Source organism: Labrus bergylta, chromosome 23 (genome assembly GCF_963930695.1).
Source record: "Labrus bergylta chromosome 23, fLabBer1.1, whole genome shotgun sequence".
In the NCBI taxonomy this organism is placed as follows: domain Eukaryota; kingdom Metazoa; phylum Chordata; class Actinopteri; order Labriformes; family Labridae; genus Labrus; species Labrus bergylta.
In genome coordinates, this window is record NC_089217.1 from 759,002 (window position 1) to 786,367 (window position 27,366).

At 44.5% G+C, this 27,366-nt stretch overlaps 1 protein-coding gene across 1 annotated transcript; it reads right to left on the reverse strand.

Moving 5' to 3' along the window:
• Positions 1–13,428: 13,428 nt before the first annotated feature.
• On the reverse strand, positions 13,429–26,659 carry kcna1b (potassium voltage-gated channel, shaker-related subfamily, member 1b). The gene is made up of 2 exons (XM_065951322.1): positions 25,455–26,659; positions 13,429–25,140 (listed from the first exon to the last, which is right to left on the reverse strand). Exon 2 carries the CDS (start codon positions 24,967–24,969, stop codon positions 23,479–23,481), a length of 1,491 nt encoding a protein of 496 aa, XP_065807394.1. The 5' UTR covers positions 24,970–25,140; positions 25,455–26,659; the 3' UTR covers positions 13,429–23,478.
• Between the last annotated feature and the right edge of the window lie 707 nt (positions 26,660–27,366).

A 27,366-nucleotide genomic window follows, 5' to 3' on the forward strand; every position in this document is an offset into this window, starting at 1 on the left:
CCTTGTAACTGAAGAGTCAGAGCTGTGTGTTGACTGCAGCTTTGTGTCATCCATCATTTAGAGGCCTGCTTTACAAAGCTTTGTCTGGTATCAATCATTCAGTTGTCCTGTTGTTGTCCTCATGCCAGAGACCAGCAGGGCGGCTGACAGAGAGGAGCGGGGACGGGGGCGAGGAACCGGACGGATACAGAGATGTGTGATGAGCAGGACAACACACACAGACCAGAAGGATGTCGGGTTTCCCCTTCAACACGTTTGTGCTCGTTGCTCTCAAGTTTTAGATCAAATCTTTAAAGTCTTTCTTTGTGATTTTTCACACTTAAATATAAATCAAGTATCTCCTCTGAAAATAACTCTGTGAGTCATGACTGTCTACAATGGGTGTAACACCCGAGTCCCACTGTCTGTGATGTTTTCAGAGTTTTCAGAGTCCTATCTTCACTTTGTTTACATCGCCAGGACGGCCGGCTGACTCCTCCCCTCGTGTATAAAAGTTGTTTAATTGAGGGACTAGAGAAAAGAAGAATAACATACTGTACTCACTGCTTAACTGTGTTTCTAGATCACGCTCATTTCAGGTAAATTTACATGCAGTGTGAAGATACCAGCATAATAAAGATCGCTAGCATTAGCATGCTAACACAACAATGCAGCGCCAGTTGTTTTGGTTTCATGCTGGTGCTCAAGGGCGACATCTGCTGGATCAACAAAATCACATATAAAGCCTTTAAATAACGTCTCAGACCAACAGGCCGAGGAAGGGAAACAGACCTATTGGATGCAGGGCTAGAGGCAAATTAGAGTTTTAGTTGAATGATGCAGTCACTGAAAACATGAAGCATTATGGGTATTTACATTTCAAGGCCCCAATTTAAACGTTGTAAGAAGCCCCTGTGTGTTTTGAGCTTTTCCAAAATCAGAAACTCAACATCAAAATTGTTGATCTGCGGCAAGCTACGAACGTTAGCGACTACAGCTAACTGGCTCACAGGAGTCTCTGTATGGCGTCCATGGTGACAAACAGCAGCCAGCTCGTAATGTTCAGGTGGATGAACTGGAGGCTACAACCTGAGACACCACAGGCCAGAGAGCATCTCCTCCCACAGAGCACGCTTCCACAACAGCTTCCACTCCTGCAACTGTAAGACTCACCCACCTGGGGTGATCATGTCTATAAACCCCTCTATTTCAGCCCTGCTCAGAACAGGCTGTTTCTGTGTCTGTACCTTTAAATATGTAAATGAGCTGTGTCTGACCACGCCCCCTCTCTGGAAGGGCTTTGGTGTACTCGGTCTTTCTCGCTCCATGTCCTATTGTTTACGGTGAGAAGGCAGACTCAGAGGCAGAACAAACACCTAGCTGTGGGAGTGTCACCCACCTGGGGGAGGGGCTACTGCCCTTTGTGATGTCATGAGCACACATTTTCTGAAAAGTGGAGCAGGGAGAAGACAGAGAGGATGGACTGTTCTCATCATTGGGGGGTTTGTAGACAGACTAGAGACACAACAATGTTGATGAATTCACAAAATGTTGATGAATGACAGTTGGGATGGAAAGTAGATGCATGGTAGATAGATCTGTCTGTGCACTGCAGCAGAGTTTGGAGCTGCAGGGTCGAGCTCGGCTCAGTCGCTGTTTTCTTTTGTTGGAGTGGAAATCTGCCAGAAGCCAGATCTCCAGAATCCTCAATCAGTGAATATTTTTCCTGCTTTTATTCATGCCAACAAAAAGTCTAAAAACATATCTTGCTCTGGGAGTTTTTATGATGGGATTCATACCTGGATGTATTGAACGTGTCGCCAGATTCTCACTGAACTTAATCAGAGAGAAAAAGGACCAATAAGAGCCCTGTGAGAGGTTTGTTTGTCCAGTCAGGTGTGGAAACCAGTCAGCCTGCTCGAACACAGCTGAGAATCATTGACCTTGTAGCTGTGATGTATAATGTGGGTGCAGCGTTGGCACCGGCTGCAAACACCCACTCATCCACCCACATGCACCGTCTCTCTCTCTCTCTCTCTTTATGCAGACATACACACACACACGGCTAACCTAATCGCCCGCCCGCCTGTCTCCTCCAGTTTCATTTTCCACTGCAGCCTTCCATTTCTCACCTGATCGGATCAATCTATTCAGGCAGAGAGGAGGAGGAGAGCCGGGCCGGGCAGAGCCGAGCAGAGCCAGGCTTCCTCCTCAAACACTAAAGTGCAGAACGCCTGACACAACAAGAGAACAAACATTTGGCTCGTTGTCTTTCTTTTCTTCCTCGCTCTGCTGACACAGAGCTCTGAGCGCCAAACACCAGCGTCCATATGGACTCACAGCGTGAAATGAAGACAGAACCCGCTCTGACTCTGCTCTTTGTTCTGCATCAGTTTGTCCATTAAGTTACAAGCTATTAAAAATACTCAGGAGGAAGAAGAAGAACAATTTAGATATGTGCTTAATTTCTCACGTCTCAGCTGAGCGAGCTGCAGAAAACAAAGACATCAGGCATTAGACTCGAGGAGCTGTGAAGGATGTCTGCTGGCCCTGCTGTCAAAAAATCTGTTAAAACGACAGCATCGAGAAGCTTTTGTTTCACACGTCTTCTTAGCATGTTTAGCATGCTAACACTGGCTCATGAGGGGGACAAGATAGAGCACTTTTTTTAGACGTAAATTTGTAACAATGGATCAAATTGGTCCATGATTCAGACCAGAGCAAACGAGCTAAAGATGAGAAAATGCCCTGAGCGTCTCTGGCTTATTTTAATCTGAACCACATTCACTGATCGACATCTGACCATGCTGTTTAGACTTTGAAGCTCTGAGTTAGTAAAAAGAATCTGAAAGACATTTGCACATTTTAGATCTCATTACATCTAAGATGTTATTTTCTATCAGGGAGCACGATGGTGGAAGGAACGCAGTCTGATGTCCTGTTCCGTCTTGTATCATATTAGGTTATAAAATATTCACATCTGTACTGCCTGTACTGTACGAGCCGCCTGTAAGAGGAGAGGAGGCCGCAGAATCAAAAGAACCAAGGAGACTCTTTCAGAGTATAGACCGAGCTGTCAGTCATCACAAACTGTTGATGTCATCATGGCGGAGGAAACATAAAAGCATGTCTTTTTTATTTTTACTTTTGCAAAACGAGCTGGAAGCTAAAAGTTTGCAGCATTTTGATTTGTGATGATACCCTGTCAGCCTGCTCTGTGGATTTCTGTTTGGCTTGTTCCTTTCCTCTCAAACTCCTCACACCACAGGGTCATTTGGCCAGATAATCCATCCGGCCATCCCAGAATCGGGAACACCCCCCTGGGATTATGAGGAGTGGTGAATCCAACCCAAAATCTGCCCAATTACTCTCTAATGTGGGGCCGGCTTTAAAGGATCAGGAAATCGTTTTTGTAGCATAAAAACTACAGTTAGCAGAGACTGTTTTTTAAACGTGATACGATAAAACAGATCAGATATTTCAACATGTGAAAAACTTAATTTGAAAACAGGAATCTGCACGTTTGGTCACAGGTAGAAAGTCTTTCTGTCTGCCTACAATTCTACAATTCACTTAGCAGACTCTTTTATCCAAAGCGACGTACATCAGAGAGTAAGAACAACACAAGCAAGGATCTAGAAAAAAGGGAACAATGTGAGTAAGAGCAAACGATCAGCTTTGAGTCTGATTGGACACACAGGTGCTGACAGGAAGTGACCAGAGGCAAAGCACAACATTGAGGGCAGTTCTTGAGAGCTCTAATCAGTATAGAAACCATCTTATAAGTCGTCGTTATCAAACAAAAACCATCGTCATTACCATCATCATCATCAATAATATGGAGACCATCATCATTAAGTTAGTAGGTATTCATGAAAGAGCTGGGTCTTTAGCTTTTCTTAAAGGTGCAGAGGGACTCTGCAGATCACATGGAGTTTGGAAGTTCATTCCACCACCGGGTGGCACCACTGTCTGTCTGTCTGTCTGTCTGTCTGTCATCAGCTGTCTCAGCATGTGATCTCCATGGTCTCTGCTGAACATGCCTATCTCACTCTTTCCACCAGTCTGAACTTTACAACCTCTCTCTCTCTCTCTCTGTGCACTTGTCCTTGATCGGCCATGTAAGGAGGATCAGAACACCTCCTCCTCCTCCTCTGACGACAACAACAACAACAACGACTTTTTCACACCACCTCAGGTTTGCTGTGTGTGATGGAGAGTAAAAGTGAACCTTCTAAGAACTCTGATGTATAATCATTAAAACAACCCTGATGCTAAATCTGGAGAAATCTTTGTGGATTACATCATGTTGCAGCAGCTTTTCAAAGAAAGCTGTGTCGCTCTCCTCTCCTGCTCTGCACTTAAGTTCCTCTCTCCCCTCTGGATAAATATCTGTCCCTCGTGGCCTTAAAATAGCCGCGCAAATGACACATTTTCACATTACGGTGGGTCGTATAAGCATGATGGGCTATCAATGGGTCGCCTTAACCAAATGTAGGATCCCAAATCCCCCTCTCAGCAGCTCTAATCTGATGTGAGGGGGGAGAGAGAGAGAGAGAGGGAGGGAGGTGTTAGCCAAAAGATCGACCGCTGAGGTTCAGGAACTAGAAACATGATTGAGCTGTTTAAATTTCTCTATGCCAGCTGGGAAATGTAGTCCACTCAGCTCTTCTCAGAAGGCATGCTGGGAGATGGATGTCGTGTTTTAGGAGTAAAGAGCCACTTTATGCTTCCTCTGCTTTTTATTGTCTAACCTGAGCTCCTCTTTTTCCTTTAAATAGCTCCTCTCTGTTTGGTATACTCCTTCCTCCTCCTCCTCCTCTCCCCTCTTCTCCTCTATTTCTCTTTGTTTTCTGTTGTTTTTTTTGTCCTCCTCTGGATCTCCCTCTGTGTCCACCCACACTAACCCAACATGCTCTCTGCCCCCGGCTCCCTCTCTGTCTCCATATATACAGAAACAGCTCTTTTTTCAGCACACACTCTTAACATTTACTGTATGCCGCAGTGCTCTCAGTCTTGCTATGATTCATGCACACACAGAAGAGGGAAAACAGAATCTTATGAAAAACAGTGCAGGAATTAGTGTCAGAAAAAGCAACAGGATTTAAAATCCAGAGGAGACGTGCGGCGGATCAGGAGAAATGTGCAACAGTCTATTTTAAGGTTCAGCCGACATTTTTGGGGTATATTTGTTTATCGCTGTCAGACAAGAAGACTCATTTCAGTTTCACCGCTGTGCCATCAATACAAGCATAAGCCCAGGATCTTTTAGCTTAGCTTAGCACAAAGACCTGAAGGACATGAAAAAATATATGGTCGTGTGGGGGGTCGCCTTAAAACCACCTACCTTCCTCTGGTCCAAACAAATCCAGAGCATTCAGGACCAGAATCTAAAGTTGGGGGGGATATACTAATCTAATGAAAACAAAAATGTTGATTCAAGTAAAATATGTTTATGTACAGTGGAGATGTTGTTTCCATGGTTGTTATGTGCCCGTTTAATGTTTTAACCACCTCCAGGGACAATGGGGATCCCCAGGCTCTACCACTTTCATTTTGGGGGTCGCGGGCTGAAAAGTTTGGGAACCTATACTCAAAAGGACGATCTCCCTCTAAATAGGCACCACTGAGAGAACCTTTTCAACTTCTTTCTACTGCACAGGCATCCTGGAATGAACCTCAACACATTTCCTCACTGTGTCTGCATCTTAAATGTCACTTTTTAAAGATTTACACACCACTGGGCATTTTATTAAGTTATGGTGCTTGATGTTAGTTCAAATGGAAAGGCACGTTGTCAAGCACTTATTCAAATTCCCCTAGAAATTGGGTCACCATGGGATGCAATTTATCACGTTATGCAGTCTGAATTCAAAGACATGTCCTAGTTATAATCATTAACACCATTCATTAGACAAACACATTCTGTAATTAAATGTAATTTAAACTCTGCAGCAGCAGCAGTGAGTTTGTACATGAACTGACTCTCAGCCTGGTTTATTAGTCACTGGGTTACATGAGCAGGCTTTCATGTACATTAGTTTACATTGAAGTGTTTTAGAGGTCACCTCTGAGGTTTGACTGTTCTGTGTTGTTATTCAGTGTGACTGCTCTCTGTGCAGCAGTGTCACTGTTACTGTGGTTCTGTTGTTGGAGAAGTTACAGACAAGTCGTAGTCCATACTGCAGAACAGACAGAGCACAGAGTCCATACCGCAGAGCAGACAGAAAACAGAGTCCATACCGCAGAACAGACAGAACACAGAGTCCATACCGAAGAGCAGAAAGAAAACAGAGTCCATTCTGCAGAACAGACAGAACACAGAGTCCATACTGCGGAACAGACAGAACACAGAGTCCATACTGCAGAACAGACAGAGCACAGAGTCCATACTGCGGAACAGATAGAACAGAGTCCATACTGCAAAACAGACAGAGCACAGAGTCCATTCTGCAAAACAGTCAGATCACAGAGTCCATACTGCAGAACAGACAGCACAGAGTCGATTCTGCAGAACAGTCAGATCACAGAGTCCATTCTGCAGAACAGACAGAGCACATAGTCCATACTGCAGAACAGACAGAGCACAGAGTCCATACTGCGGAACAGACAGAACACAGAGTCCATACTGCAGAACAGACAGAGCACAGAGTCCATACTGCGGAACAGATAGAACAGAGTCCATACTGCAAAACAGACAGAGCACAGAGACCATTCAGCAAAACAGTCAGATCACAGAGTCCATACTGCAGAACAGACAGCACAGAGTCCATTCTGCAGAACAGTCAAATCACAGAGTTCATTCTGCAGAACAGACAGAGCACATAGTCCAGACTGCAGAACAGACAGAGCACAGAGTCCATACCGCAAAACAGACAGAGCACAGAGTCCATACCGCAGAACAGACAGAGCACAGAGTCCATACCGCAGAGCAGACAGAAAACAGAGTCCATACCGCAGAACAGACAGAGCACATAGTCCATACCGCAGAGCAGACAGAACAGAGTCCATACTGCAGAACAATCAGAGCACAGAGCCCATACTGCAGAACAGACAGAGCACAGAGTCCATACTGCAGAACAGACAGAGCACATAGTCCATACTGCAGAACAGAAAGAACAGAGTCCATACTGCAGAACAGTGAGAGCACAGAGTCCATACTGCAGAACAGACAGAACACAGAGTCCATACTGCAGAACAGACAGAGCACAGAGTCCATACTGCAGAACAGACAGAGCACATAGTCCATACTGCAGAACAGAAAGAACAGAGTCCATACTACAGAACAGTCAGAGCACAGAGTCCATACTGCAGAACAGACAGAGCACATAGTCCATACTGCAGAACAGACAGAGCACAGAGTCCATACTGCAGAACAGACAGCACAGAGTCCATTCTGCAGAACAGTCAGATCACAGAGTCCATTCTGCAGAACAGACAGAGCACAGAGTCCATACTGAAGAGTCCATACTGCAGAACAGACAGAACACAGAGTCCATACTGCAGAACAGACAGAGCACAGAGTCCATACTGCAGAACAGACAGAGCACATAGTCCATACTGCAAAACAGAGAGAGCACAGAGACCATTCAGCAGAACAGTCAGATCACAGAGTCCATACTGCAGAACAGACAGCACAGAGTCCATTCTGCAGACCAGTCAGATCACAGAGTCCATTCTGCAGAACAGACAGAGCACAGAGTCCATTCTGCAGAACAGTCAGATCACAGAGTCCATACCGCAGAACAGACAGAGCACAGAGTCCATACCGCAGAACAGACAGAGCACAGAGTCCATACCGCAAAACAGACAGAGCACAGAGTCCATACCGCAGAACAGACAGCACAGAGTCCATTCTGCAGACCAGTCAGATCACAGAGTCCATTCTGCAGAACAGACAGAGCACAGAGTCCATTCTGCAGAACAGTCAGATCACAGAGTCCATACCGCAGAACAGACAGAGCACAGAGTCCATACCGCAGAACAGACAGAGCACAGAGTCCATACCGCAAAACAGACAGAGCACAGAGTCCATACCGCAGAACAGACAGAGCACAGAGTCCATACCGCAGAGCAGACAGAAAACAGAGTCCATACCACAGAACAGACAGCACAGAGTCGATTCTGCAGAACAGTCAGATCACAGAGTCCATTCTGCAGAACAGACAGAACACAGAGTCCATACTGCAGAACAGTCAGAGCACATAGTCCATACTGCAGAACAGACAGAACACAGAGTCCATACTACAGAACAGACAGAGCACAGAGTCCATACCGCAGAGCAGACAGAAAACAGAGTCCATACCACAGAACAGACAGAACACAGAGTCCATACCGCAGAACAGACAGAGCACATAGTCCATACCGCAGAACAGGCAGAGCACATAGTCCATACCGCAGAACAGACAGAGCACAGAGTCCATACCGCAGAAAAGACAGAGCACTGAGTCCATACCGCAGGACAGACAGAGCACAGAGTCCATACCGCAGAACAGACAGAAGACAGAGTCCATACCACAGAACAGACAGAGCACATAGTCCATACCGCAGAACAGACAGAGCACAGAGTCCATACCGCAGAACAGACAGAAGACAGAGTCCATACCGCAGAACAGACAGAAGACAGAGTCCATACCGCAGAACAGACAGAAGACAGAGTCCATACTGCAGAACAGTCAGAGCACAGAGTCTATACTGCAGAGTCCATTCTGCAGAACAGTCAGATCACAGAGTCCATACTTCAGAACAGACAGCACAGAGTCGATTCTGCAGAACAGTCAGATCACAGAGTCCATACCGCAGAACAGACAGAACACAGAGTCCATACCGCAGAACAGACAGAAGACAGAGTCCATACCGCAGAACAGACAGAGCACAGAGTCCATACCGCAGAACAGACAGAACACAGAGTCCATACTGCAGAACAGTCAGAGCACAGAGTCTATACTGCAGAGTCCATTCTGCAGAACAGTCAGATCACAGAGTCCATACTGAAGAGTCCATACTGCAGAACAGACAGCACAGAGTCGATTCTGCAGAACAGTCAGATCACAGAGTCCATTCTGCAGAACAGACAGAGCACAGAGTCCATACTGAAGAGTCCATACTGCAGAACAGACAGAACACAGAGTCCATACTGCAGAACAGTCAGAGCACAGAGTCCATACTGCAGAACAGACAGAACACAGAGTCCATACTACAGAACAGACAGAGCACAGAGTCCATACCGCAGAGCAGACAGAAAACAGAGTCCATACCACAGAACAGACAGAACACAGAGTCCATACCGCAGAACAGACAGAGCACATAGTCCATACCGCAGAACAGGCAGAGCACATAGTCCATACCGCAGAACAGACAGAGCACAGAGTCCATACCGCAGAAAAGACAGAGCACTGAGTCCATACCGCAGGACAGACAGAGCACAGAGTCCATACCGCAGAACAGACATAAAACAGAGTCCATACCGCAGAAGAGACAGAACACAGAGTCCATACCACAGAACAGACAGAGCACATAGTCCATACCGCAGAACAGACAGAGCACAGAGTCCATACCGCAGAACAGACAGAAGACAGAGTCCATACCACAGAACAGACAGAGCACATAGTCCATACCGCAGAACAGACAGAGCACAGAGTCCATACCGCAGAACAGACAGAAGACAGAGTCCATACCGCAGAACAAACAGAACACAGAGTCCATACCGCAGAACAGACAGAGTACAGAGTCCATACCGCAGAACAGACAGAGCACAGAGTCCATACCGCAGAACAGACAGAACACAGAGTCCATACTGCAGAACAGTCAGAGCACAGAGTCTATACTGCAGAGTCCATTCTGCAGAACAGTCAGATCACAGAGTCCATACTTCAGAACAGACAGCACAGAGTCGATTCTGCAGAACAGTCAGATCACAGAGTCCATTCTGCAGAACAGACAGAACACAGAGTCCATACTGCAGAACAGTCAGAGCACAGAGTCCATACTGCAGAGTCCATACTGCAGAACAGACAGAACACAGAGTCCATACTGCAGAACAGTCAGAGCACATAGTCCATACTGCAGAACAGACAGAGCACAGAGTCCATACTGCAGAACAGACAGAGCACATAGTCCATACTGCAAAACAGACAGAGCACAGAGACCATTCTGCAGAACAGTCAGATCACAGAGTCCATTCTGCAGAACAGACAGAGCACAGAGTCCATTCTGCAGAACAGTCAGATCACAGAGTCCATACTGCAGAACAGACAGAAGACAGAGTCCATACCACAGAACAGACAGAGCACATAGTCCATACCGCAGAACAGACAGAGCACAGAGTCCATACCGCAGAACAGACAGAAGACAGAGTCCATACCGCAGAACAGACAGAACACAGAGTCCATACCGCAGAACAGACAGAAGACAGAGTCCATACCGCAGAACAGACAGAGCACAGAGTCCATACCGCAGAACAGACAGAACACAGAGTCCATACTGCAGAACAGTCAGAGCACAGAGTCTATACTGCAGAGTCCATTCTGCAGAACAGTCAGATCACAGAGTCCATACTGAAGAGTCCATACTGCAGAACAGACAGCACAGAGTCGATTCTGCAGAACAGTCAGATCACAGAGTCCATTCTGCAGAACAGACAGAGCACAGAGTCCATACTGAAGAGTCCATACTGCAGAACAGACAGAACACAGAGTCCATACTGCAGAACAGTCAGAGCACAGAGTCCATACTGCAGAGTCCATAATGCAGAACAGACAGAACACAGAGTCCATACTGCAGAACAGTCAGAGCACATAGTCCATACTGCAGAACAGACAGAACACAGAGTCCATACTACAGAACAGTCAGAGCACAGAGTCCATACTGCAGAACAGACAGAGCACAGAGTCCATGCTGCAGAACAGACAGAGCACATTGTCCATACTGCAAAACAGACAGAGCACAGAGACCATTCTGCAGAACAGTCAGATCACAGAGTCCATACTGCAGAACAGACAGCACAGAGTCCATTCTGCAGACCAGTCAGATCACAGAGTCCATTCTGCAGAACAGACTGAGGACAGAGTCCATTCTGCAGAACAGTCAGATCACAGAGTCCATACCGCAGAACAGACAGAGCACAGAGTCCATACCGCAGAACAGACAGAGCACAGAGTCCATACCGCAGAGCAGACAGAAAACAGAATCCGTACCGCAGAAGAGACAGAACACAGAGTCCATACCACAGAACAGACAGAGCACATAGTCCATACCGCAGAACAGACAGAACACAGAGTCCATACCGCAGAACAGACAGAGTACAGAGTCCATACCGCAGAACAGACAGAGTACAGAGTCCATACCGCAGAACAGACAGAGCACAGAGTCCATACCGCAGAACAGACAGAACACAGAGTCCATACTGCAGAACAGTCAGAGCACAGAGTCCATACTGCAGAGTCCATTCTGCAGAACAGTCAGATCACAGAGTCCATACTGCAGAACAGACAGCACAGAGTCGATTCTACAGAACAGTCAGATCACAGAGTCCATTCTGCAGAACAGACAGAGCACAGAGTCCATTTTGCAGAACAGTCAGATCACAGAGTCCATACTGCAAAACAGACAGAGCACAGAGTCCATACCGCAGAACAAACAGAGCACAGAGTCCATACCGCAGAACAGACAGAACACAGAGTCCATATCGCAGAACAGACAGAGTATAGAGTCCATACTGCAGAACAGACAGAGCACAGAGCCCATACTGCAGAACAGACAGAACACAGAGTCCATTCTGCAGAACAGTCAGAGCACATAGTCCATACTGAAGTGTCCATACTGCAGAACAGACAGAACACAGAGTCCATACTGCAGAACAGTCAGAGCACAGAGTCCATACTGCAGAGTCCATACTGCAGAACAGACAGAACACAGAGTCCATAGTGCAGAACAGACAGAACACAGAGTCCATACTACAGAACAGTCAGAGCACATAGTCCATACTACAGAAGAGACAGAGCACAGAGTCCATACTGCAGAAAAGACAGAACACAGAGTCCATACCGCAGAACAGTCAGAGTATAGAGTCCATACTGCAGAACAGACAGAGCACAGAGTCCATGCTGCAGAGCAGACAGAGCACAGAGTCCATACTGCAGAACAGTCAGAGCACATAGTCCATACTGCAGAACAGACAGAGCACATAGTCCATACTGCAGAACAGACAGAACAGAGTCCATACTTCAGAACAGACAGAGCACAGAGTCCATATTGCAGAGTCCATACTGCAGAACAGACAGAACACATAGTCCATACTGCAGAACAGTCAGAGCACAGAGTCCATACTGTAGAACAGACAGAGCACAGAGTCCATACTGCAGAACAGTCAGAGCACAGAGTCCATCCTGCAGAACAGACAGAACACAGAGTCTACATATATATTTATATATACATATATATATATTTATATATATATATATATATATATATATATATATATATATATAGGGTATCTGACTGGGAGTGTGTTCAGTCATGGTGATATAAGTGTAAATGTTGTTCACAGGGGTCACTGTGTTTTGACTTTCTGAGATGCTTCACATGCCAGACTGTTTTAGAGCGGTCACATCTAAGCGAGCTGCTGTTCCACTTCAACGTCTGTTTTGTTTGTTCCACTCCGGTGTCCTGCTCATTGACCGGCTGCCTCCTGAGCTCAAAACTACTCTCATTCCTGTGTATTATTTGTATTTCATACTTTTCTAACAAAGACACAAGTAATGATGTAAAGTTTGATTCAAACTAGACTGACACACATACTGTATCTTGAATTTTAAAATTGGTCTCGGTCTCATACTCGGCTGACTCCAGATATGAAATCAAGACGGGTCAAGAGCGCCACTGATCGGCTTCTTTCTCACGTCATTATTGTGATTAGAAGGAAAATGCCTAAAAGAACAAATAACTTAAATTAATTTGCAGTTAGATGGTTAATGGTTAATGGTCTTGGTCTCGGGTATATCTTGGTCTCGGTTAAATGTGGTCATGACTACAACAAAACCACAACTTTAGACATATCAGGAACTCACTTACAGTCGAAGCGTCTAAAATGTATTTGAGTGCTATGATTTTTTCTTACTTTCATTACTGTATATCATGTTGGTCTCAAGCAAACAAGACTGTCTTAAAACCCATAAGGTCACTTTATAAACAAGCCCTTAAAACTCTGGTACAAAGCATCTCTTCTCTTGTGAGACTAATGTTTTTTTGTACACTGTCCCTGATTCAAATAAACAATTAAACTAAACTAAACGAACACTGATGTTGAGATGGACCCACCTTTCACTGCTCTTATTCAGCACTACGAGATAAATATTTTAGTCATCAGCTTTTCTTGACCTCTCCATTAGCCTATTATATAATCATAATAACCTCACCTTCCTGTTTGGATCAATAATGACATCACACAGCTTCTTCATATCTTTCAACTTTTATTGAAACTGTTGTAACATGATGGAATGAGATGGACATAAACTGTTGACTAACCTTGCATAGGTTACAAACTATGCCTCAGCAACAGATTACAAACATTTCATTTACTGCAGCAAGAACCCAGAAAAAAAAATAATAAAAATAAAAAAAACCTGACGGGGTTCAGGGAGGATCTCGCAGCCCGGCGAGGGTCAACCACTTCTTTTATAGATTTATCTTTTTCAATATCTCAAAGGCTTTGGCTTATGACTGTGAGAGAGGACGAGAGGAGACACAGACAACAACAGTGGAATTAATTAATCCCAAAAATAAAAGGGATGCAAACCTTTGATAAAGCGTTTGGTCTGCAGAGAGGAGAAATATTCATAATGTCCATTCATCTGACCATTCACTCTCTCAGTCATCACTGCACTTTAGCAGCAGCTCTAAACGTCTGCAGCAATCACAGAGACACGATGACATCATCACCATCACCATCATCATCACCGCTCGTGTCATGGCTTTTTTAAATCACAGACATTCCTCTGAACTCTTGTGAAACACTGACTAACGCAGTCTCTCTCAGCCTGTTTATTTTTAGTTTGACTTTGGCTCGACGTCTCTTTGTGAGCCCGGTTCCTCTGGGACTTTTTCAACCGGTAAAAATAGTTTCAAAGGCATCAGAACGAACTTTTGGAACTGCTGACGCACTGTTGTTGTTATTTCCGATCAGTTTGCGTCCTCAGAAAGATCATTTATAGGCTCACAGTCTTTGAAAATAAGTCGTGCTGGAACACAAATCTTCAGACCTAAATGAGAATAAATCAGTTTAAATCTTGATCTGTAAAAAAGACAGAGGCAGTATTCTTGATTTAAAAAGATCCACTTCAATCTATGTTCCTTCTCATATTTATTTATTTTAAGGTCATTGTTACAGTCGTTCAAAATAAGGACAATAATGTGCATCGTGAATCCCAAGAGCCCAATGGCCTCTATGTTTGAAAAACCGTCCAAACAAGTTCAGGGACTGATCAGTCGATTACTTTATAAGACATGTGAGCATCATGCAGTGTTTTTGTTTGAAGCTGCACGCATCAATATTTTCATTTCAACAGTGAATCCAACGATTAAGTGAAAAGTTAAAGGAAGAATGTGCGACTTTTTGATCCAGTAGATGGCGCCCATGAGAACCAACATGAAACCAAAACAAACTGCTGTTTGGCCACGCCTCCTCCATACTGAAGCCTCTGCTCTCCTCCAGAGACACACCTCCAACCCCTCTCTACTTGCATTCACATGAAGGTGTCAAGTGCAAGCGGCAGATTAGCATTAGCATACTAACGTTAGCACTCTTTAGTTAGCTCGTAGTTTCACATTGTTGTGTTAGCATGCTAATGTTAGCGCTCTTTAGTTAGCTCGTAGCTTCACATTGTTGTGTTAGCATGCTAATATTAGCGCTCTTCAGTTAGCTCATAGCTTCACATTTCATGTAAACTGACACAGAATGAGCGTGATCTAAAAACTCTTACTAACATCCAAATAATCAGTGAGTATGTTCTTCTTCTTCTCTCTAGTTCTTGACTAAAACAGCTTTTATACACAAGGGGAGGAGCCGGCCGTCCCGTCCATGTAAACACGGCTCTGACAACAACACAGCCAGCGGGACTCGAGCTTCTCCCTCATTGTAGACAGTCAGGACTCAGAGACACATTTACACAGGACAGACTTGATGATTTATTTGTGGAACATGTCGCACATTGTTCCTTTGAAGAAGTTTCTGAACACCAGTTAAGGAAGCTTTAGGAACCAGAATCGATCTAAAGTCCGTAAACAGGTTGAGAAACTCTGCGTGGATGGCTTATGTGAGGAGTCAGGAAAAGAGAATTAAACAAAAACACATCCTGAAAAGAAGACAGAGATTGTTGCTCTGCAGCTCAGTGAAGATGGATCAGCTGTTCCTTTAATATATGATCACTTTGGGCAGTCGGAAGCTTCTACAAGAAATCCTTTAAAAACCTTTAAGAAGGTGAAGTGTTACTTTTTTTACTGCGTACCAAACAGAGATGTCCAAAGATTACAAATGACAACATACTGAAAGGTTTTTGAAAACATTTGACCTTTAATCTAGAAAATGTTGCTTTTTTTTTTTAATACCATCCGTCTGTGTTGAGCTGCTCTGATGAAATGAAAAACTAGAAAACTTCATTTGGTCCCTTCGGTGAGTTCTGGTGCAGGAAAGTTTCAAACTTTGGCCGAAAACTCGACAAACATGAACAAAACGAATCAAACCCACAAGACTACCAACTACCCTGATGTCGTTTTAATTTTTTTCCTCTCATTTCTGTCACGAAATATAGAAGTTTATTTTTTTTAACGTGATTTAATTCTTCAAAAAAAACCAGTGAAATTTGTCATTTTGCTCCCTCAGGGTTTTTACTGCATGTTTACCACGTAGCACCGTCGTATGCGTTCATGTTGTTTGTATCCGTCTGAAACATTAATTAAAGGGACGTTTTGTTTCTCACACGTTCAACGGGTCATGAAACGGGCCGGATGCTGGTCAATGACACACGTGGACTGCAACACATACTCGGGCGTTTCCCATAAACTGTCGTACGTTCTTAGTTCAGGACAATCGTTTGATTTTGCACAAAACAAAAATATATTTAGCTTTGTGCGAAAGAAGAAACATGAAGCGTGCACAAAGCTCAGAGAAAACTCTTTTCTGCACATTTGGTAATCTTAAAAAGATAAAATGAGATTTACAGTATGAAGTCAGAGAATTGACTCGTCTGTGTAGGATCTGATGTCTGAGGAGAAACCGGCTTACAGCGTGACTATGTGCTGACTAGGACTTAAAAACAGGCAAGAAAAATACAAGTTGAAGATGGGCAGGTGTTAAATCTGATCCTGAACCGGAGCACCGCAGGCTGGATTAAACTGCAGGTAATCAGTGCTGAGGTGTCAGTCCTTTGAGCCGAGTAAGCTCAGGTGTTCTGCCTGCTCAGCTGACTTGTTGTGCACTGAATAAAAATAATTAGAGTGTGATTCATTGAAAGTTTAGCAGCTGAGCACCGCCTCGGTTTGTATTCCAGTTGCTGTTTTTTGACTACAAATACTCCTCAAGGTGGAGAGTCATCAAGACCTTTCTCACCCAAACAGGTGTTTCAATTCATCTCATTACCGACTCTCACACACACACACACACACACACACACACACACACACACACACACACACACACACACACACACACACACTTGTGCAGCTGCAGATGAGGAGCACACACACATCAGCTCTGATCCGGCTCCTTAAACTCTGAAAGTTGCAGGAAAACAGTTTCAGATAGAAACCCAGCTGGTGAGTCTGCAGACCTTAATCCTCCTGCTGCTGATTTTACTTCAAAGTTGTTTAGTTGGACTAATAATCATAAAAAAAACCTGCAGACTCTTATGTAACTAAATGTTGTGAGTCAGACGAGGCTCTGCTGCTGCTGCTGCGTCCACAGAAGAAGCTCCACTTTTAAGATGTTTTTTCTGCTCTCACAAACACACGCAACCTCTGATTTTCAAACCTCTTCAAATAACCAACACCTTACAGGGCGAGGTTCACTCACAATCTGAAGACTGTTCTCTCATCAAACACCCCCCTATACTGACAGAATGGTTTCATTGAGTCCCCTCAGATCAATCACAACTCTCACATTTGTCATGACACCCTGCATGTTTTCAGTACAGCTCTTTCTATCGGACTACAACAATGTCTGGAGGACGTTGTCGTATAAAAAAACAACAAAAATAATCTTCACGTTTAGGCAAGAAGATTCTGTGTGATTGTAGAAGTCTGAAGAACAAAGACTGACTCCAGTTTTCTCTGATTCTGTTAAAACCATCAAAAGCTGGACTCTAGAAACATGTGCATCTTAAGAAGTCCAGCGTTCTATATCTGACTTCTGACACAACTAAAGGTCATTTTCAGGCTCTTTAAATTATGTCAACAGACTTTCACTGCAAAGTGGAACAGTAAGAAAGAGGAATGTGCCAGAAGCTCACATTAAACGGGTTCCTACAGCATCACACTCTGAAGGGTTAGACCCCTGAATGTGCAGGTTGAGAACTGGACGTTCTTCAAGTGTCCTTCTTGGAACCATAAAAAAAGGGGTCAGCCCTATGTTCCCACAGACCAATGGTCCCACTGCCCTATGTTCCCACATTTCTAAGAATTCTCTCAAAATTAGGACTTATGTTCCCACAGGGTAGAGTTATTTTTATGCAAATTTATGCAAAAGGAAATGTGCATACATATGCACGCTCCCATAAAAAAGCCTTAAAGTATCTGAATTACCTTGTCACTGTTAAGTTCAATGAGCAAAGAGGGAGTCTGCACATTAAAGATGAGATCCTCACTTAAAGTCACAACTGATCACTTGCAGGTTTAATGCTGACTCGTGCACAAACTTTGAGTCTTCATGATGCACGCTTCATGAGATCGGACCGACTCGACACTTTCATTTAACATCCTGTGGAGGCTTTTATCATCCCTGCACATTCATGAATCAGTCCTCAGTGTTGTCGTCTAACATCGTGTCGACCTGAAAACACGCAGCACAGACAGCCATGTGCTCCCTCCTCACAACAACAATACAGCAGCAGCAGCAGCAGCAGCCATTTTACTGACATGCAGAGTGACTAATGCCTGTGGTAATGTTGAGCTGAACGCTGCTCTGCACACTGACTGTGGTCACATTCATTATCTCTCTGCAGCAGCATCCACAGATGAGCTCTCACAGGCATCGGAAACATATTTCCTCCCTAATTTCTTTATAATCAGCACTTAGAGGACATGTAGCCTTAATCGAGCTGAGATAGAATCACATTAATATCGTGTATAGAGGCGGTCTGATGATGCTACAGCAGCTCGGATGGTTCAAAATCTGTGAGACGCAGAAAAAAGAAAGGCTTGTGGTACGAAAGGCAGTGAACGTGTCAGGCTCATTGTTTCCATACGTTTAAAAAAGAAGCAGAAGTTTATTTTAAGCAGGAGGTTTTTGGTCCCAAAGGTTCAGAGAGCGGCAGTGTTTGTGCAGCCAGAGGACGCCGTTTGGTTCAGCTGCACTTCAGTTCCTCTGGCAATGGCAGTTGATAAGAGGAGAAGCACGAGAGCTGCTGATTCTGCAGCAGGTCTTCTGGAGTCCTTTTTGAAAAGGTTCAGTGCTGCAGCCAGGGCCGTAGCTTTCAGCTAGCTTTGGGGGGGCTGTGAAGGTTTTTGCAACCTGTGGCTGTTTTTTTATAAAATTATTCTTTTCTTTCATCTTTTTAATTCAGCTCTCCAGAGATTCTATATTTTTGTCCCTTCATCAAATCCCCATTTACAGAGTCACACTCGACACTTAATGTCTCAGCAATTAGCACTGTGTGTGTTTAATAACCAGATATATTTAATTAATTTCTGCCAGTGTTGTCAGAAAAACATTAAACACTAAAGCTGTCAAATGATAAATACTTAAAATTGCATGTTCGAAACTCCATTATGTTGCATTTCAAAAGAGTTTGTTATCCTTTTTTTTGTATTTTGTCTCAAGCTGAGTGTGCTTCACTTGTTGTTTGTATAAATGCATGCTTTTATTCTGAAAGAAAATAAGGAACTTCCAGTTGATAGAAAGTTACTTAACCACGGCAAAAGGAACTCGCTGCAGAGGGGAACATTAAAAAAAGTGTGTGATGTCATAACGTGGATATGACCTCTGACTCGTCGTATGGAAGTGAAGTGAGACATTCAAAGGCGCCACGGTGTCCTTCGTTTTTCGTCACTCTGGCTGTTTAAGATGACGCTACGCTGGGTTAAGTACGGTGCGCCGAAAGGGACAAACTGGCAAAAATGATTAAATTAAATAAATACATCACTTATTAACTCGTAAATTAGCCACAAATTGTTTTGGATTTGCATGTGGGGATTGGATGACGAGAAACAAAATGTAGATCACGACCGATCTAAACACAAAGAAGTCCACTTTACTAAAGTCTGTCCTAGAAGTAAAGGAAGTAGAGCAGTCGTTGTTTTTCACTCCAGCTGCGGCCCCGTCTGCTAAAGTATTTTTAAGTGCCTTTATTCATCTGTACTTTTATAAAAGAGAGGAAACAATGAGCCTTATAGTAAGTTGAAATGGTCTTTGTGATCAGCTACTAGCAGACATATTTGTATTTTTGTATTCATGTTAAAATTTGCTTTAAACAAAGATGTTAGCATTAAAGAGGCCTTAAAGAAACCAGAACCGTTGCCTCTGACAAAGCAGATAGCCAATCATCATAGTTTAGGATTTTTTGGGGTGGCCAATCAGATTTCAAGGGGGGGCCAGTGCAACCCTTCTGGACACGTCTCTGACTATAGCCAATTTGATGTATGTTTTTTCTTTCAGTTGAACTTGGTCACAAATAAAGTTTGAATATCTAGTCTGGTAGTTGGTTAAGCTAACAGCTAGATTTCTGATCTTCCAATTAGCACAATTTTTAGCAATTAGCCACAACGGCTAACCCCAGGTTCTGTGTTTACTTTAGTTTAAAATAAGTGACAACAGTGGGAATAGTTCAGTCGATAGTTTGTGAAATATTGCCAATGATTTCAACCACAAATAGATCCCAGTACAGCCACTTAGCGATGCAAGCTAATCCAGGGGTAGTCATTAGTGGTAAATTCCATTTCCACCCAATAAAAAGTTTTAGACTCTTCAGCTAACGAGTCTGCTGACAGAGCAGGTTAGTGGTTAACCATCCCTGAACAAACATCCACGTCTGTTTGGTTTTAAAGCTAACAGTTTGTAGCTTTCCACACGTGTTGCTGTGTTAGCGAAGGAACAGCAACTCTCTTTTTTATGGATGTTAAATGGATCAGAGTGACCAAAAGATAAGTTTATACAAAGACAGTCCATATTTCAACTCGTTTATCTCGATGAATGTGCGCTGCAGTCGTGTGTCATCAACCAGTAGCGATGATAGTTTATGTCGGCCCAACGATCCAGCCCCAGAATAAGGAATATATTGGTATCTTATTGGACTGTAACCTCTTCTTTTCCGGTTGTGCAGGGAGTAGTGCATCATCTTTATGGCAGGAGAAGATAAGCTGCACGTCTATGGTAACGGGAGGCACTTTAGTCAATTCTAATGAGACGGGGTTCAAGGCACTATAAACTAATTTTAAGATATATCTTTGTCATTTGTTAAATATTACTGCTTTCCTTCATTTGAAACCGTTTTAAAAAGACAAATGCAAGAAATAAAACGTGGTCACATATCACATAAAAATGATCCCATGCACTCCATCGTCACAGATCGAAGCCTCACAGAAATAAAAAAGGACGATGTTATTTTCTGAAATGTCATTTTTTCAGAGATCATCAGATGTGTCTCTTCTGACTTTTTTTTCCCCGTTGTTTTTGTGTGGTTTTTTTTTTTTTTTCAGCAGATTTGTCCCCTCCGGCAGTTAGCTCTCCGTCATGCAACGTATCCTGTCGTTAGCTTGGACGATAATGAGCAGAATCATCATCGTCTTTATCCCCCCGGCTCCCGCGGTCCCTCCACAGCTGCAAGCAATTTAATACTGTAGTCATGCATTGAGTATACATAGCTATACCATAGCTAATTAGGCAATAATGCTTTTTAGTATTTTTGACATGCCATGGTCTTCGAAAAAGAAGTGTTCCCGTTTCCTTAATGCTTTAACATTCAACACATTAAAAATGCTTGAAAATAAGTGAAACAATAATAAATAGCCAGTGCACTTTTGGTGAAAACAAAGGAGGGACAGAATCCCAGCAGGGGGCGATGAGGGCCAAAGAAGAGCAAATATGTAAAAAATAAAAATGAGGTAACGTCTTGTGCATGCCGATATAAGAGAGAAGACAGTCTCCACATGCTTTTTTTTATATAAAGGAGTGTTGCATGGCATCGTACAGGGAACCTCCGGCCGACCTGTAGCAGCAGCAGCAGTGCAGATAATCCTCCACAAGGCTCGGCACGCTTCCACTTTGTTTCTGATAAGGTGCCTTTAACAAAACCGATCAACATCTCACGTTTTAGTTTTTCCCAAAAAGAGTCCCTGGTTGTGTCACAAGAAAAGCTCCACTTGTAATCCACTCGATGTGTTTCCTCTGGCAAGAACGTCATCCTCCAGCGTGCTTGTCAAATCTTAGTCGGGCTTTTTGATTTATTTTTCTTTATTTGTAGTCTTTTTGCACGAAGGTCCTGGTCAGTGTCAGGGAGATTTTTTTGATAAATTCTTGCGTTACATTTAAAAATTTGCAAATTAAAAACCTGATGCTGTTGAAAGATGAAGTATTATTTCTTAAAATGCAGTCGTTGAATCTTTTACATGTGTGTATTTAACTCTAAAACCTTGTGTTTAAAGGTGCACACGGGTAAACTAAAGCCCCTCCTTCTAGTGGATTAGTTTTCTTCATTAAGTTGCAGTATCTTCAAATAACTCCGGAACAAGATTTCCTTCATTAAATTGATTATCTAAGTTCATAAGACAAGCTGTAACTCTATAAATAACACTTTAAAGACAACAAAGATCGCAGAGAGTTGATCCCTACAGCCTAAACCTGAAGTATCTCAGCCTAACATCCATATTCAAGCAAAGTAAAGATGATGAAACTGTTAAAGGGGCACTCCATCAATTCTGTTTTGCACAAATTCTTCAATGTGTAAGATATATTTCAATACCAATATGTTGCAACAGAGTCCAAAATATCCAGACTTTGGTCTCCAATGGGGAGCAATCTTCAAAAACAATGGTGACTACATTTCCCATTATGGTAAAAACTACAAAAGTTGCTTTCTTAGACAGTGCCTGGTAGGAGCCAAGACACAAACTTGAAGTTTAGATTAGTGAAACTTCAACACCCAACATGGAAGATGGCGAAAGTTGATCAACTTAGGGTTGAAGTTTGAGAACTTGCCCAGGGCCTGAAGTTAAAACCAAAGAACCGGGACAATGAAAACCCCAAAAAAGTCAACTTTGGTCTCCATCTTGGGATTAAAATTCAAAAACTGGGGCAACTTGGTAACAACACCCCTTTGCACACCACCTTTTTGTGTGCTTTTGTTAGACCCTGCCCGATTAAAACCAATCAATTTCAAGGGGTCAATAAGGAAGTAGCCTTAAATTACCCAAGTATCCCAAATATCCCTTTCCAAGATGGTGGATCCGGACTATGGTCTCCAGTGTTGTTGCTAAACATTGTTTACTACGTTTCCTGTAACATGTCTTTGTTAAAAGCCAGGATATTTAGACGTAAATATTAATATCTAAGACGGTAAGTGGTGACACTGTCAAAGAGGAAGTTTGCGAACTTGACCAAGCCATACTTTAAAAGGAACAATAAAAATTGGGGCGTTAAAAACCAAACAATGTCGACTTGAGTCTCGATTATGGGAGGAAATTCCAGAAAACGCGAGCAACGTGTTGATAACACCTTTTTTTCTTGCTTTTGTGAGACCCTGTTTGGTTAAAGCCAATAAGGGGTCAAACATCACAACCCAAGATGGACAATCAGAGACCAAAATATCCAGACTTTGGTTTCTAATCCAAAACCCTGGTTCCAACATTTTAACCTGTCGAGTAACCATGGCAACAGAGGTCAGAAAAAAACAGACAGATAGCCTCTAGTTTGGGAAAAGATGCAACTTTCAGAATCCTCTTCCTGCATGGGAAACATCTTTCATCTTCACGTGCACGATTGGTAGAGTACCTCTCTAACATGTAGTAAAAAATAAGTTAAAGACTTTTGATTTCTTTGTTTTTCTAAGTGAATATATCAAAAAGTTCCCCCGACACCTGATGATTGTTGAACTATTGCCAAATGCTGTAGTCGTTGTGTTTTCATGAAATAACTGAGCCTCTACCTTTAAACAAATTAACCATGTGTGTGCCGTGAACGCTCGTAGTGTCAACGCGTTTGAATGAATGCAAAAGAAGAATAAAATGCACCAATGGAGATAAAGCATCCAGATTGAATTTACAATATTTACACCGTGGCACCCGGACGCTGCCGCCTCACACATCGGTGAGCAGCTTCCCCTTGTTCACACAGTTCTGGCTGGGCGCCGTGCAGTTGGCAGTCCTAAGGTTCGCTTCCCTAAAGTTGTCGATGCTGTTGTTCATGTCCTCGTCTATCTCCATGTACTCCGACTTGCTCACCACCGAGGAGCTGCGGCGGCTCGAGTTGGTCTCCGACGCCAAGTTCTGGTTGCTGACGTTGAGCAGCTGCGCCTGCTCCTCGCCCTCCGTCTCCCGGTGGTAGAAGTAGTTGAAGTTGGACACGATGACGGGAACGGGAAGCGCGATGGTCAGCACTCCGGCGATGGCACACAGCGAGCCGACGATCTTCCCTCCGATGGTCACGGGGTACATGTCCCCGTACCCGACGGTGGTCATGGAAACCACGGCCCACCAGAAAGCATCGGGGATGCTGGTGAAGAACGACTCCTTCTCCTCGGCCTCGGCGAAGTAGACGGCGCTGGAGAACAGAATCACTCCGATGAAGAGGAAGAAGATGAGCAAGCCGAGCTCCCGCATGCTCGCCTTTAAAGTCTGTCCCAGAATCTGGAGGCCCTTTGAATGTCGGGAGAGTTTAAAAATCCTGAACACCCTCACCAAGCGGATCACCCTGAGAATCGCCAGAGACGTGGCCTGCTCGCCGCCACCCTTCCCCTCCTTGTTGTCCTGGTCGTCGGCCAGCTCCGTCCCGAGCGTAATGAAGTACGGGATTATGGCCACGATGTCGATGGAGTTCATCATGTTTTTAAAGAATGCCGCCTTGCTGGGACAGGCGAAAAACCGCACGATCAACTCAAAGGAAAACCAGATGATGCAGAGCGTCTCCACCACGAAGAACGGGTCCGTGAGGAAGTTCGGTTTGTAGTACACGGTCGTGTTCCCCACGATCTGGTACCGCTGGCTCGGGTCCTCCTTCAGCTCGGGTAAAGTCTCCAAACAAAATATGACTATTGAAATAAGAATAACCATCACCGAGACGATGGCGATCCCCCGCGCGGGCCCCGAGCTCTCCGGGTGCTCGAAGAGGAGCCAGATCTGCCTCTGGAACTCCTTCTCCGGGAGGGGCCGCTCCTCCTCCCGGATGAACCCCTCGTCCTCCCGAAACTTCTCCATGGCCTCCACGCCGAGTTCATAAAACTTAATCTCCTCCGAGAACATATCCAGCGGCACGTTCACCGGCCGTCTTAGCCTCCCTCCCGATTGGTAGTAATACAAGATGGCGTCGAAACTCGGACGATTCCGGTCGAAGAAGTACTCGTTTCTCAGGGGGTCGAAGTAGCGCATCCTCTTTTTGGGGTTCCCAAGGAGGGTCTCCGGGAACTGAGCGAGGGTCTTCAGCTGCGTCTCGAAGCGCAGCCCCGAGATGTTGATGACCACCCGCTCGCAGCAGTCGTGGTCGTCGTGGTCGTCGTCAGGCGGGTAGGGGTCCTGCGGGTGCCCTGGCAGGGTGGAGGTCTCGTCCATGTTCTCGGTGGACACCACAGTCATCCTTCCCGGCTGTTGGAGGGCAGGAAGAGGAGGCGGCGGCGTGAAGGTGAGGAGACGCAGGACGGAGCGGGGGACGCCTCTAGTGAGGCCGGGAGCTGCGCAGAGCCTCCCTCTCCATCACCATCACATCGGAGCTGAACATTTCTCTCACAGTGAAGCTTCGTCCTTCACCTGCAACACACACAAACAGAGGGGTCGGACACTGTAGATACCCTCCTCACACTCACCAGAGATATCTGCCAGAGCACGACAGGAAAACATCATGCAGTACTGTACACCAGCCTGGGCTGCATCTGCTCTGTTTTACCGCATACATCAGTATTCAAGTTTGCAGTCCTGCTGCGCTTCCTCTCTGCGCACATCAGGACAAACAGTTTCCTCTCACACATGAACTATTCAACAACCGCAGATCAGATGTGACACATTAACAGAAAGACAATAAGGTCACCTGAAGCTCATTTTAAAATCAGATTAAAAAAACGTACCTGTGCTGAGTTGTGGAGCTGCAGATGGAAGGAGTGTCCTCACCCTGCGCACCTTTTCCCCAACTTAGGTTTAATACTGATATCGTTTCACAGTGCGTCTGAAAAATTAATAGACTATGTTGTCTTGGTTAACATCCGTATCCTCTTGGTGTAGGTTTTCAGCGTCGATCGGAGCAGCCCGCAGCAGCAGCAGCAGCGGGAGGAAGAGGAGGAGGAGGAGGAGGAGGAGGAGGAGGAGGAGGAGGCTTCAGACGGCTTTGAACCGCGGCTCGGCTGCAGAAATCCTGACTGACAATTTGTCAAAATCATGCTGGAGGACGGCGAAGGAGAAATATCGAGAAATGAAGGCGCATCAAGCTGCCGGTGTGACGGGGAGGAGGAACTGGGAGGACTGGACACTGCAGCATCAGCAGAAAGCAGCGCTCACCTGTTTTTTTTTTTTGCTGCAGTAAAAATAAAAAAACAAAAAGACAGAGAGAAACGCGGAGGGAGAAACCGGTGAAGGATCACGCTTTATAGACGGACGAGACTGGGGATCAGTGTCCGGTAAATTGGAAGCATATTGCAGGATTTCACGTAGAGGGAAAAGAAGAAGAAGAAGTGAGGGAAGGAGGGAGAGAGGGAGGGAGGGGTTTGGAGAGAGAGAGAGAGAGAGTGAGGGGAGTGAGAGAGAGGGGAGGAGGGGGGGTTCGACGCAATGCAGACAGGCTGTAAAACACAGTTAACGAAACAGGACGTGGATCTCTGCAGAACCAGATCCGGTACCGACCAACCCCAGGATCAGGTCCGGACTGAGCTGCACGAGCTGATAAAAGATCGATTATCAGAAAAGATTTATAGTAGGAGATGTCTTTAAAGAATTCTGCATGCTCCCAGTTGGTTTGATAAATAAAATATTGGGAGTTATGTAACCGGTGTGTTCGGCGTTTATTCTGCTGGTGTCACACACACACACACACACACACACACACACACACAGACTGGTGCTGAACTGGTTCCTCTGGTTTCCATTCTGAGGTGTGACTGGAGGAATCTGCAGCAGGAGGAGGAGGCGGCTCAAACGGTCACACAGGATCGTCCACTGAGCCCCGTTTGCGACAGTCAGGCCTGCATGTTGGTGTAAATACGCCGGTGTTGCTATGGTAACAGGGAGAAACCAGCAGAGTGGTTTCATATTTATTTAATTATTTATTGTGCTGTATGCAACTACATGACAGGCAGAAGCCTAGAAATGAATCAATGTAGTATCAGGCAGCACATTACGGATCGATCTTATATAGAAGCCAAATACTGCAGATACAAAAATAAAGACTTTAGTGTGAGGAAAACAAGGAAGGGCTGTGAGTGAACAATTAAAAGTGGTAGAACGATCACATTTTTTCTAGTGGATATTTAAAATACTCAAAATTTACCAAAAAAAGAAGATCCTATTTCAACATAAACTTAACTTATTGTTTCAATAACATAATACTACGGAAGCCCTAAGAGGACATGCATTACATTTAATTTCACTCTGTGTTCCCGTGATGAATCAAAAAATATCCACTTCACCATGTTCCTCTAACTCTAACATGTGTCTCTAGTCCGTCTACAAACCCTCCAATGATGAGAAAAGTCCATCCTCTCCGTCTTCTGCCTGCTCCACTTTTCAGAAAATGTGTGCTCAAACAGGCCGTTTGGAGATTTTCCCTTCATGACATCACAAAGGGCAGTAGCCCCTCCCCCAGGTGGGTGACACTCCCACAGCTAGGTGTTTGTTCTGCCCTCTGAGTCTGCCTTCTCACCGTAAACAATAGGACATGGAGCGAGAAAGACCAAGTACACCCAAGCCCTTCCAGAGAGGGGGCGTGGTCAGACACAGCTCATTTACATATTTAAAGGTACAGACACAGAAACAGCCTGTTGTGAGCAG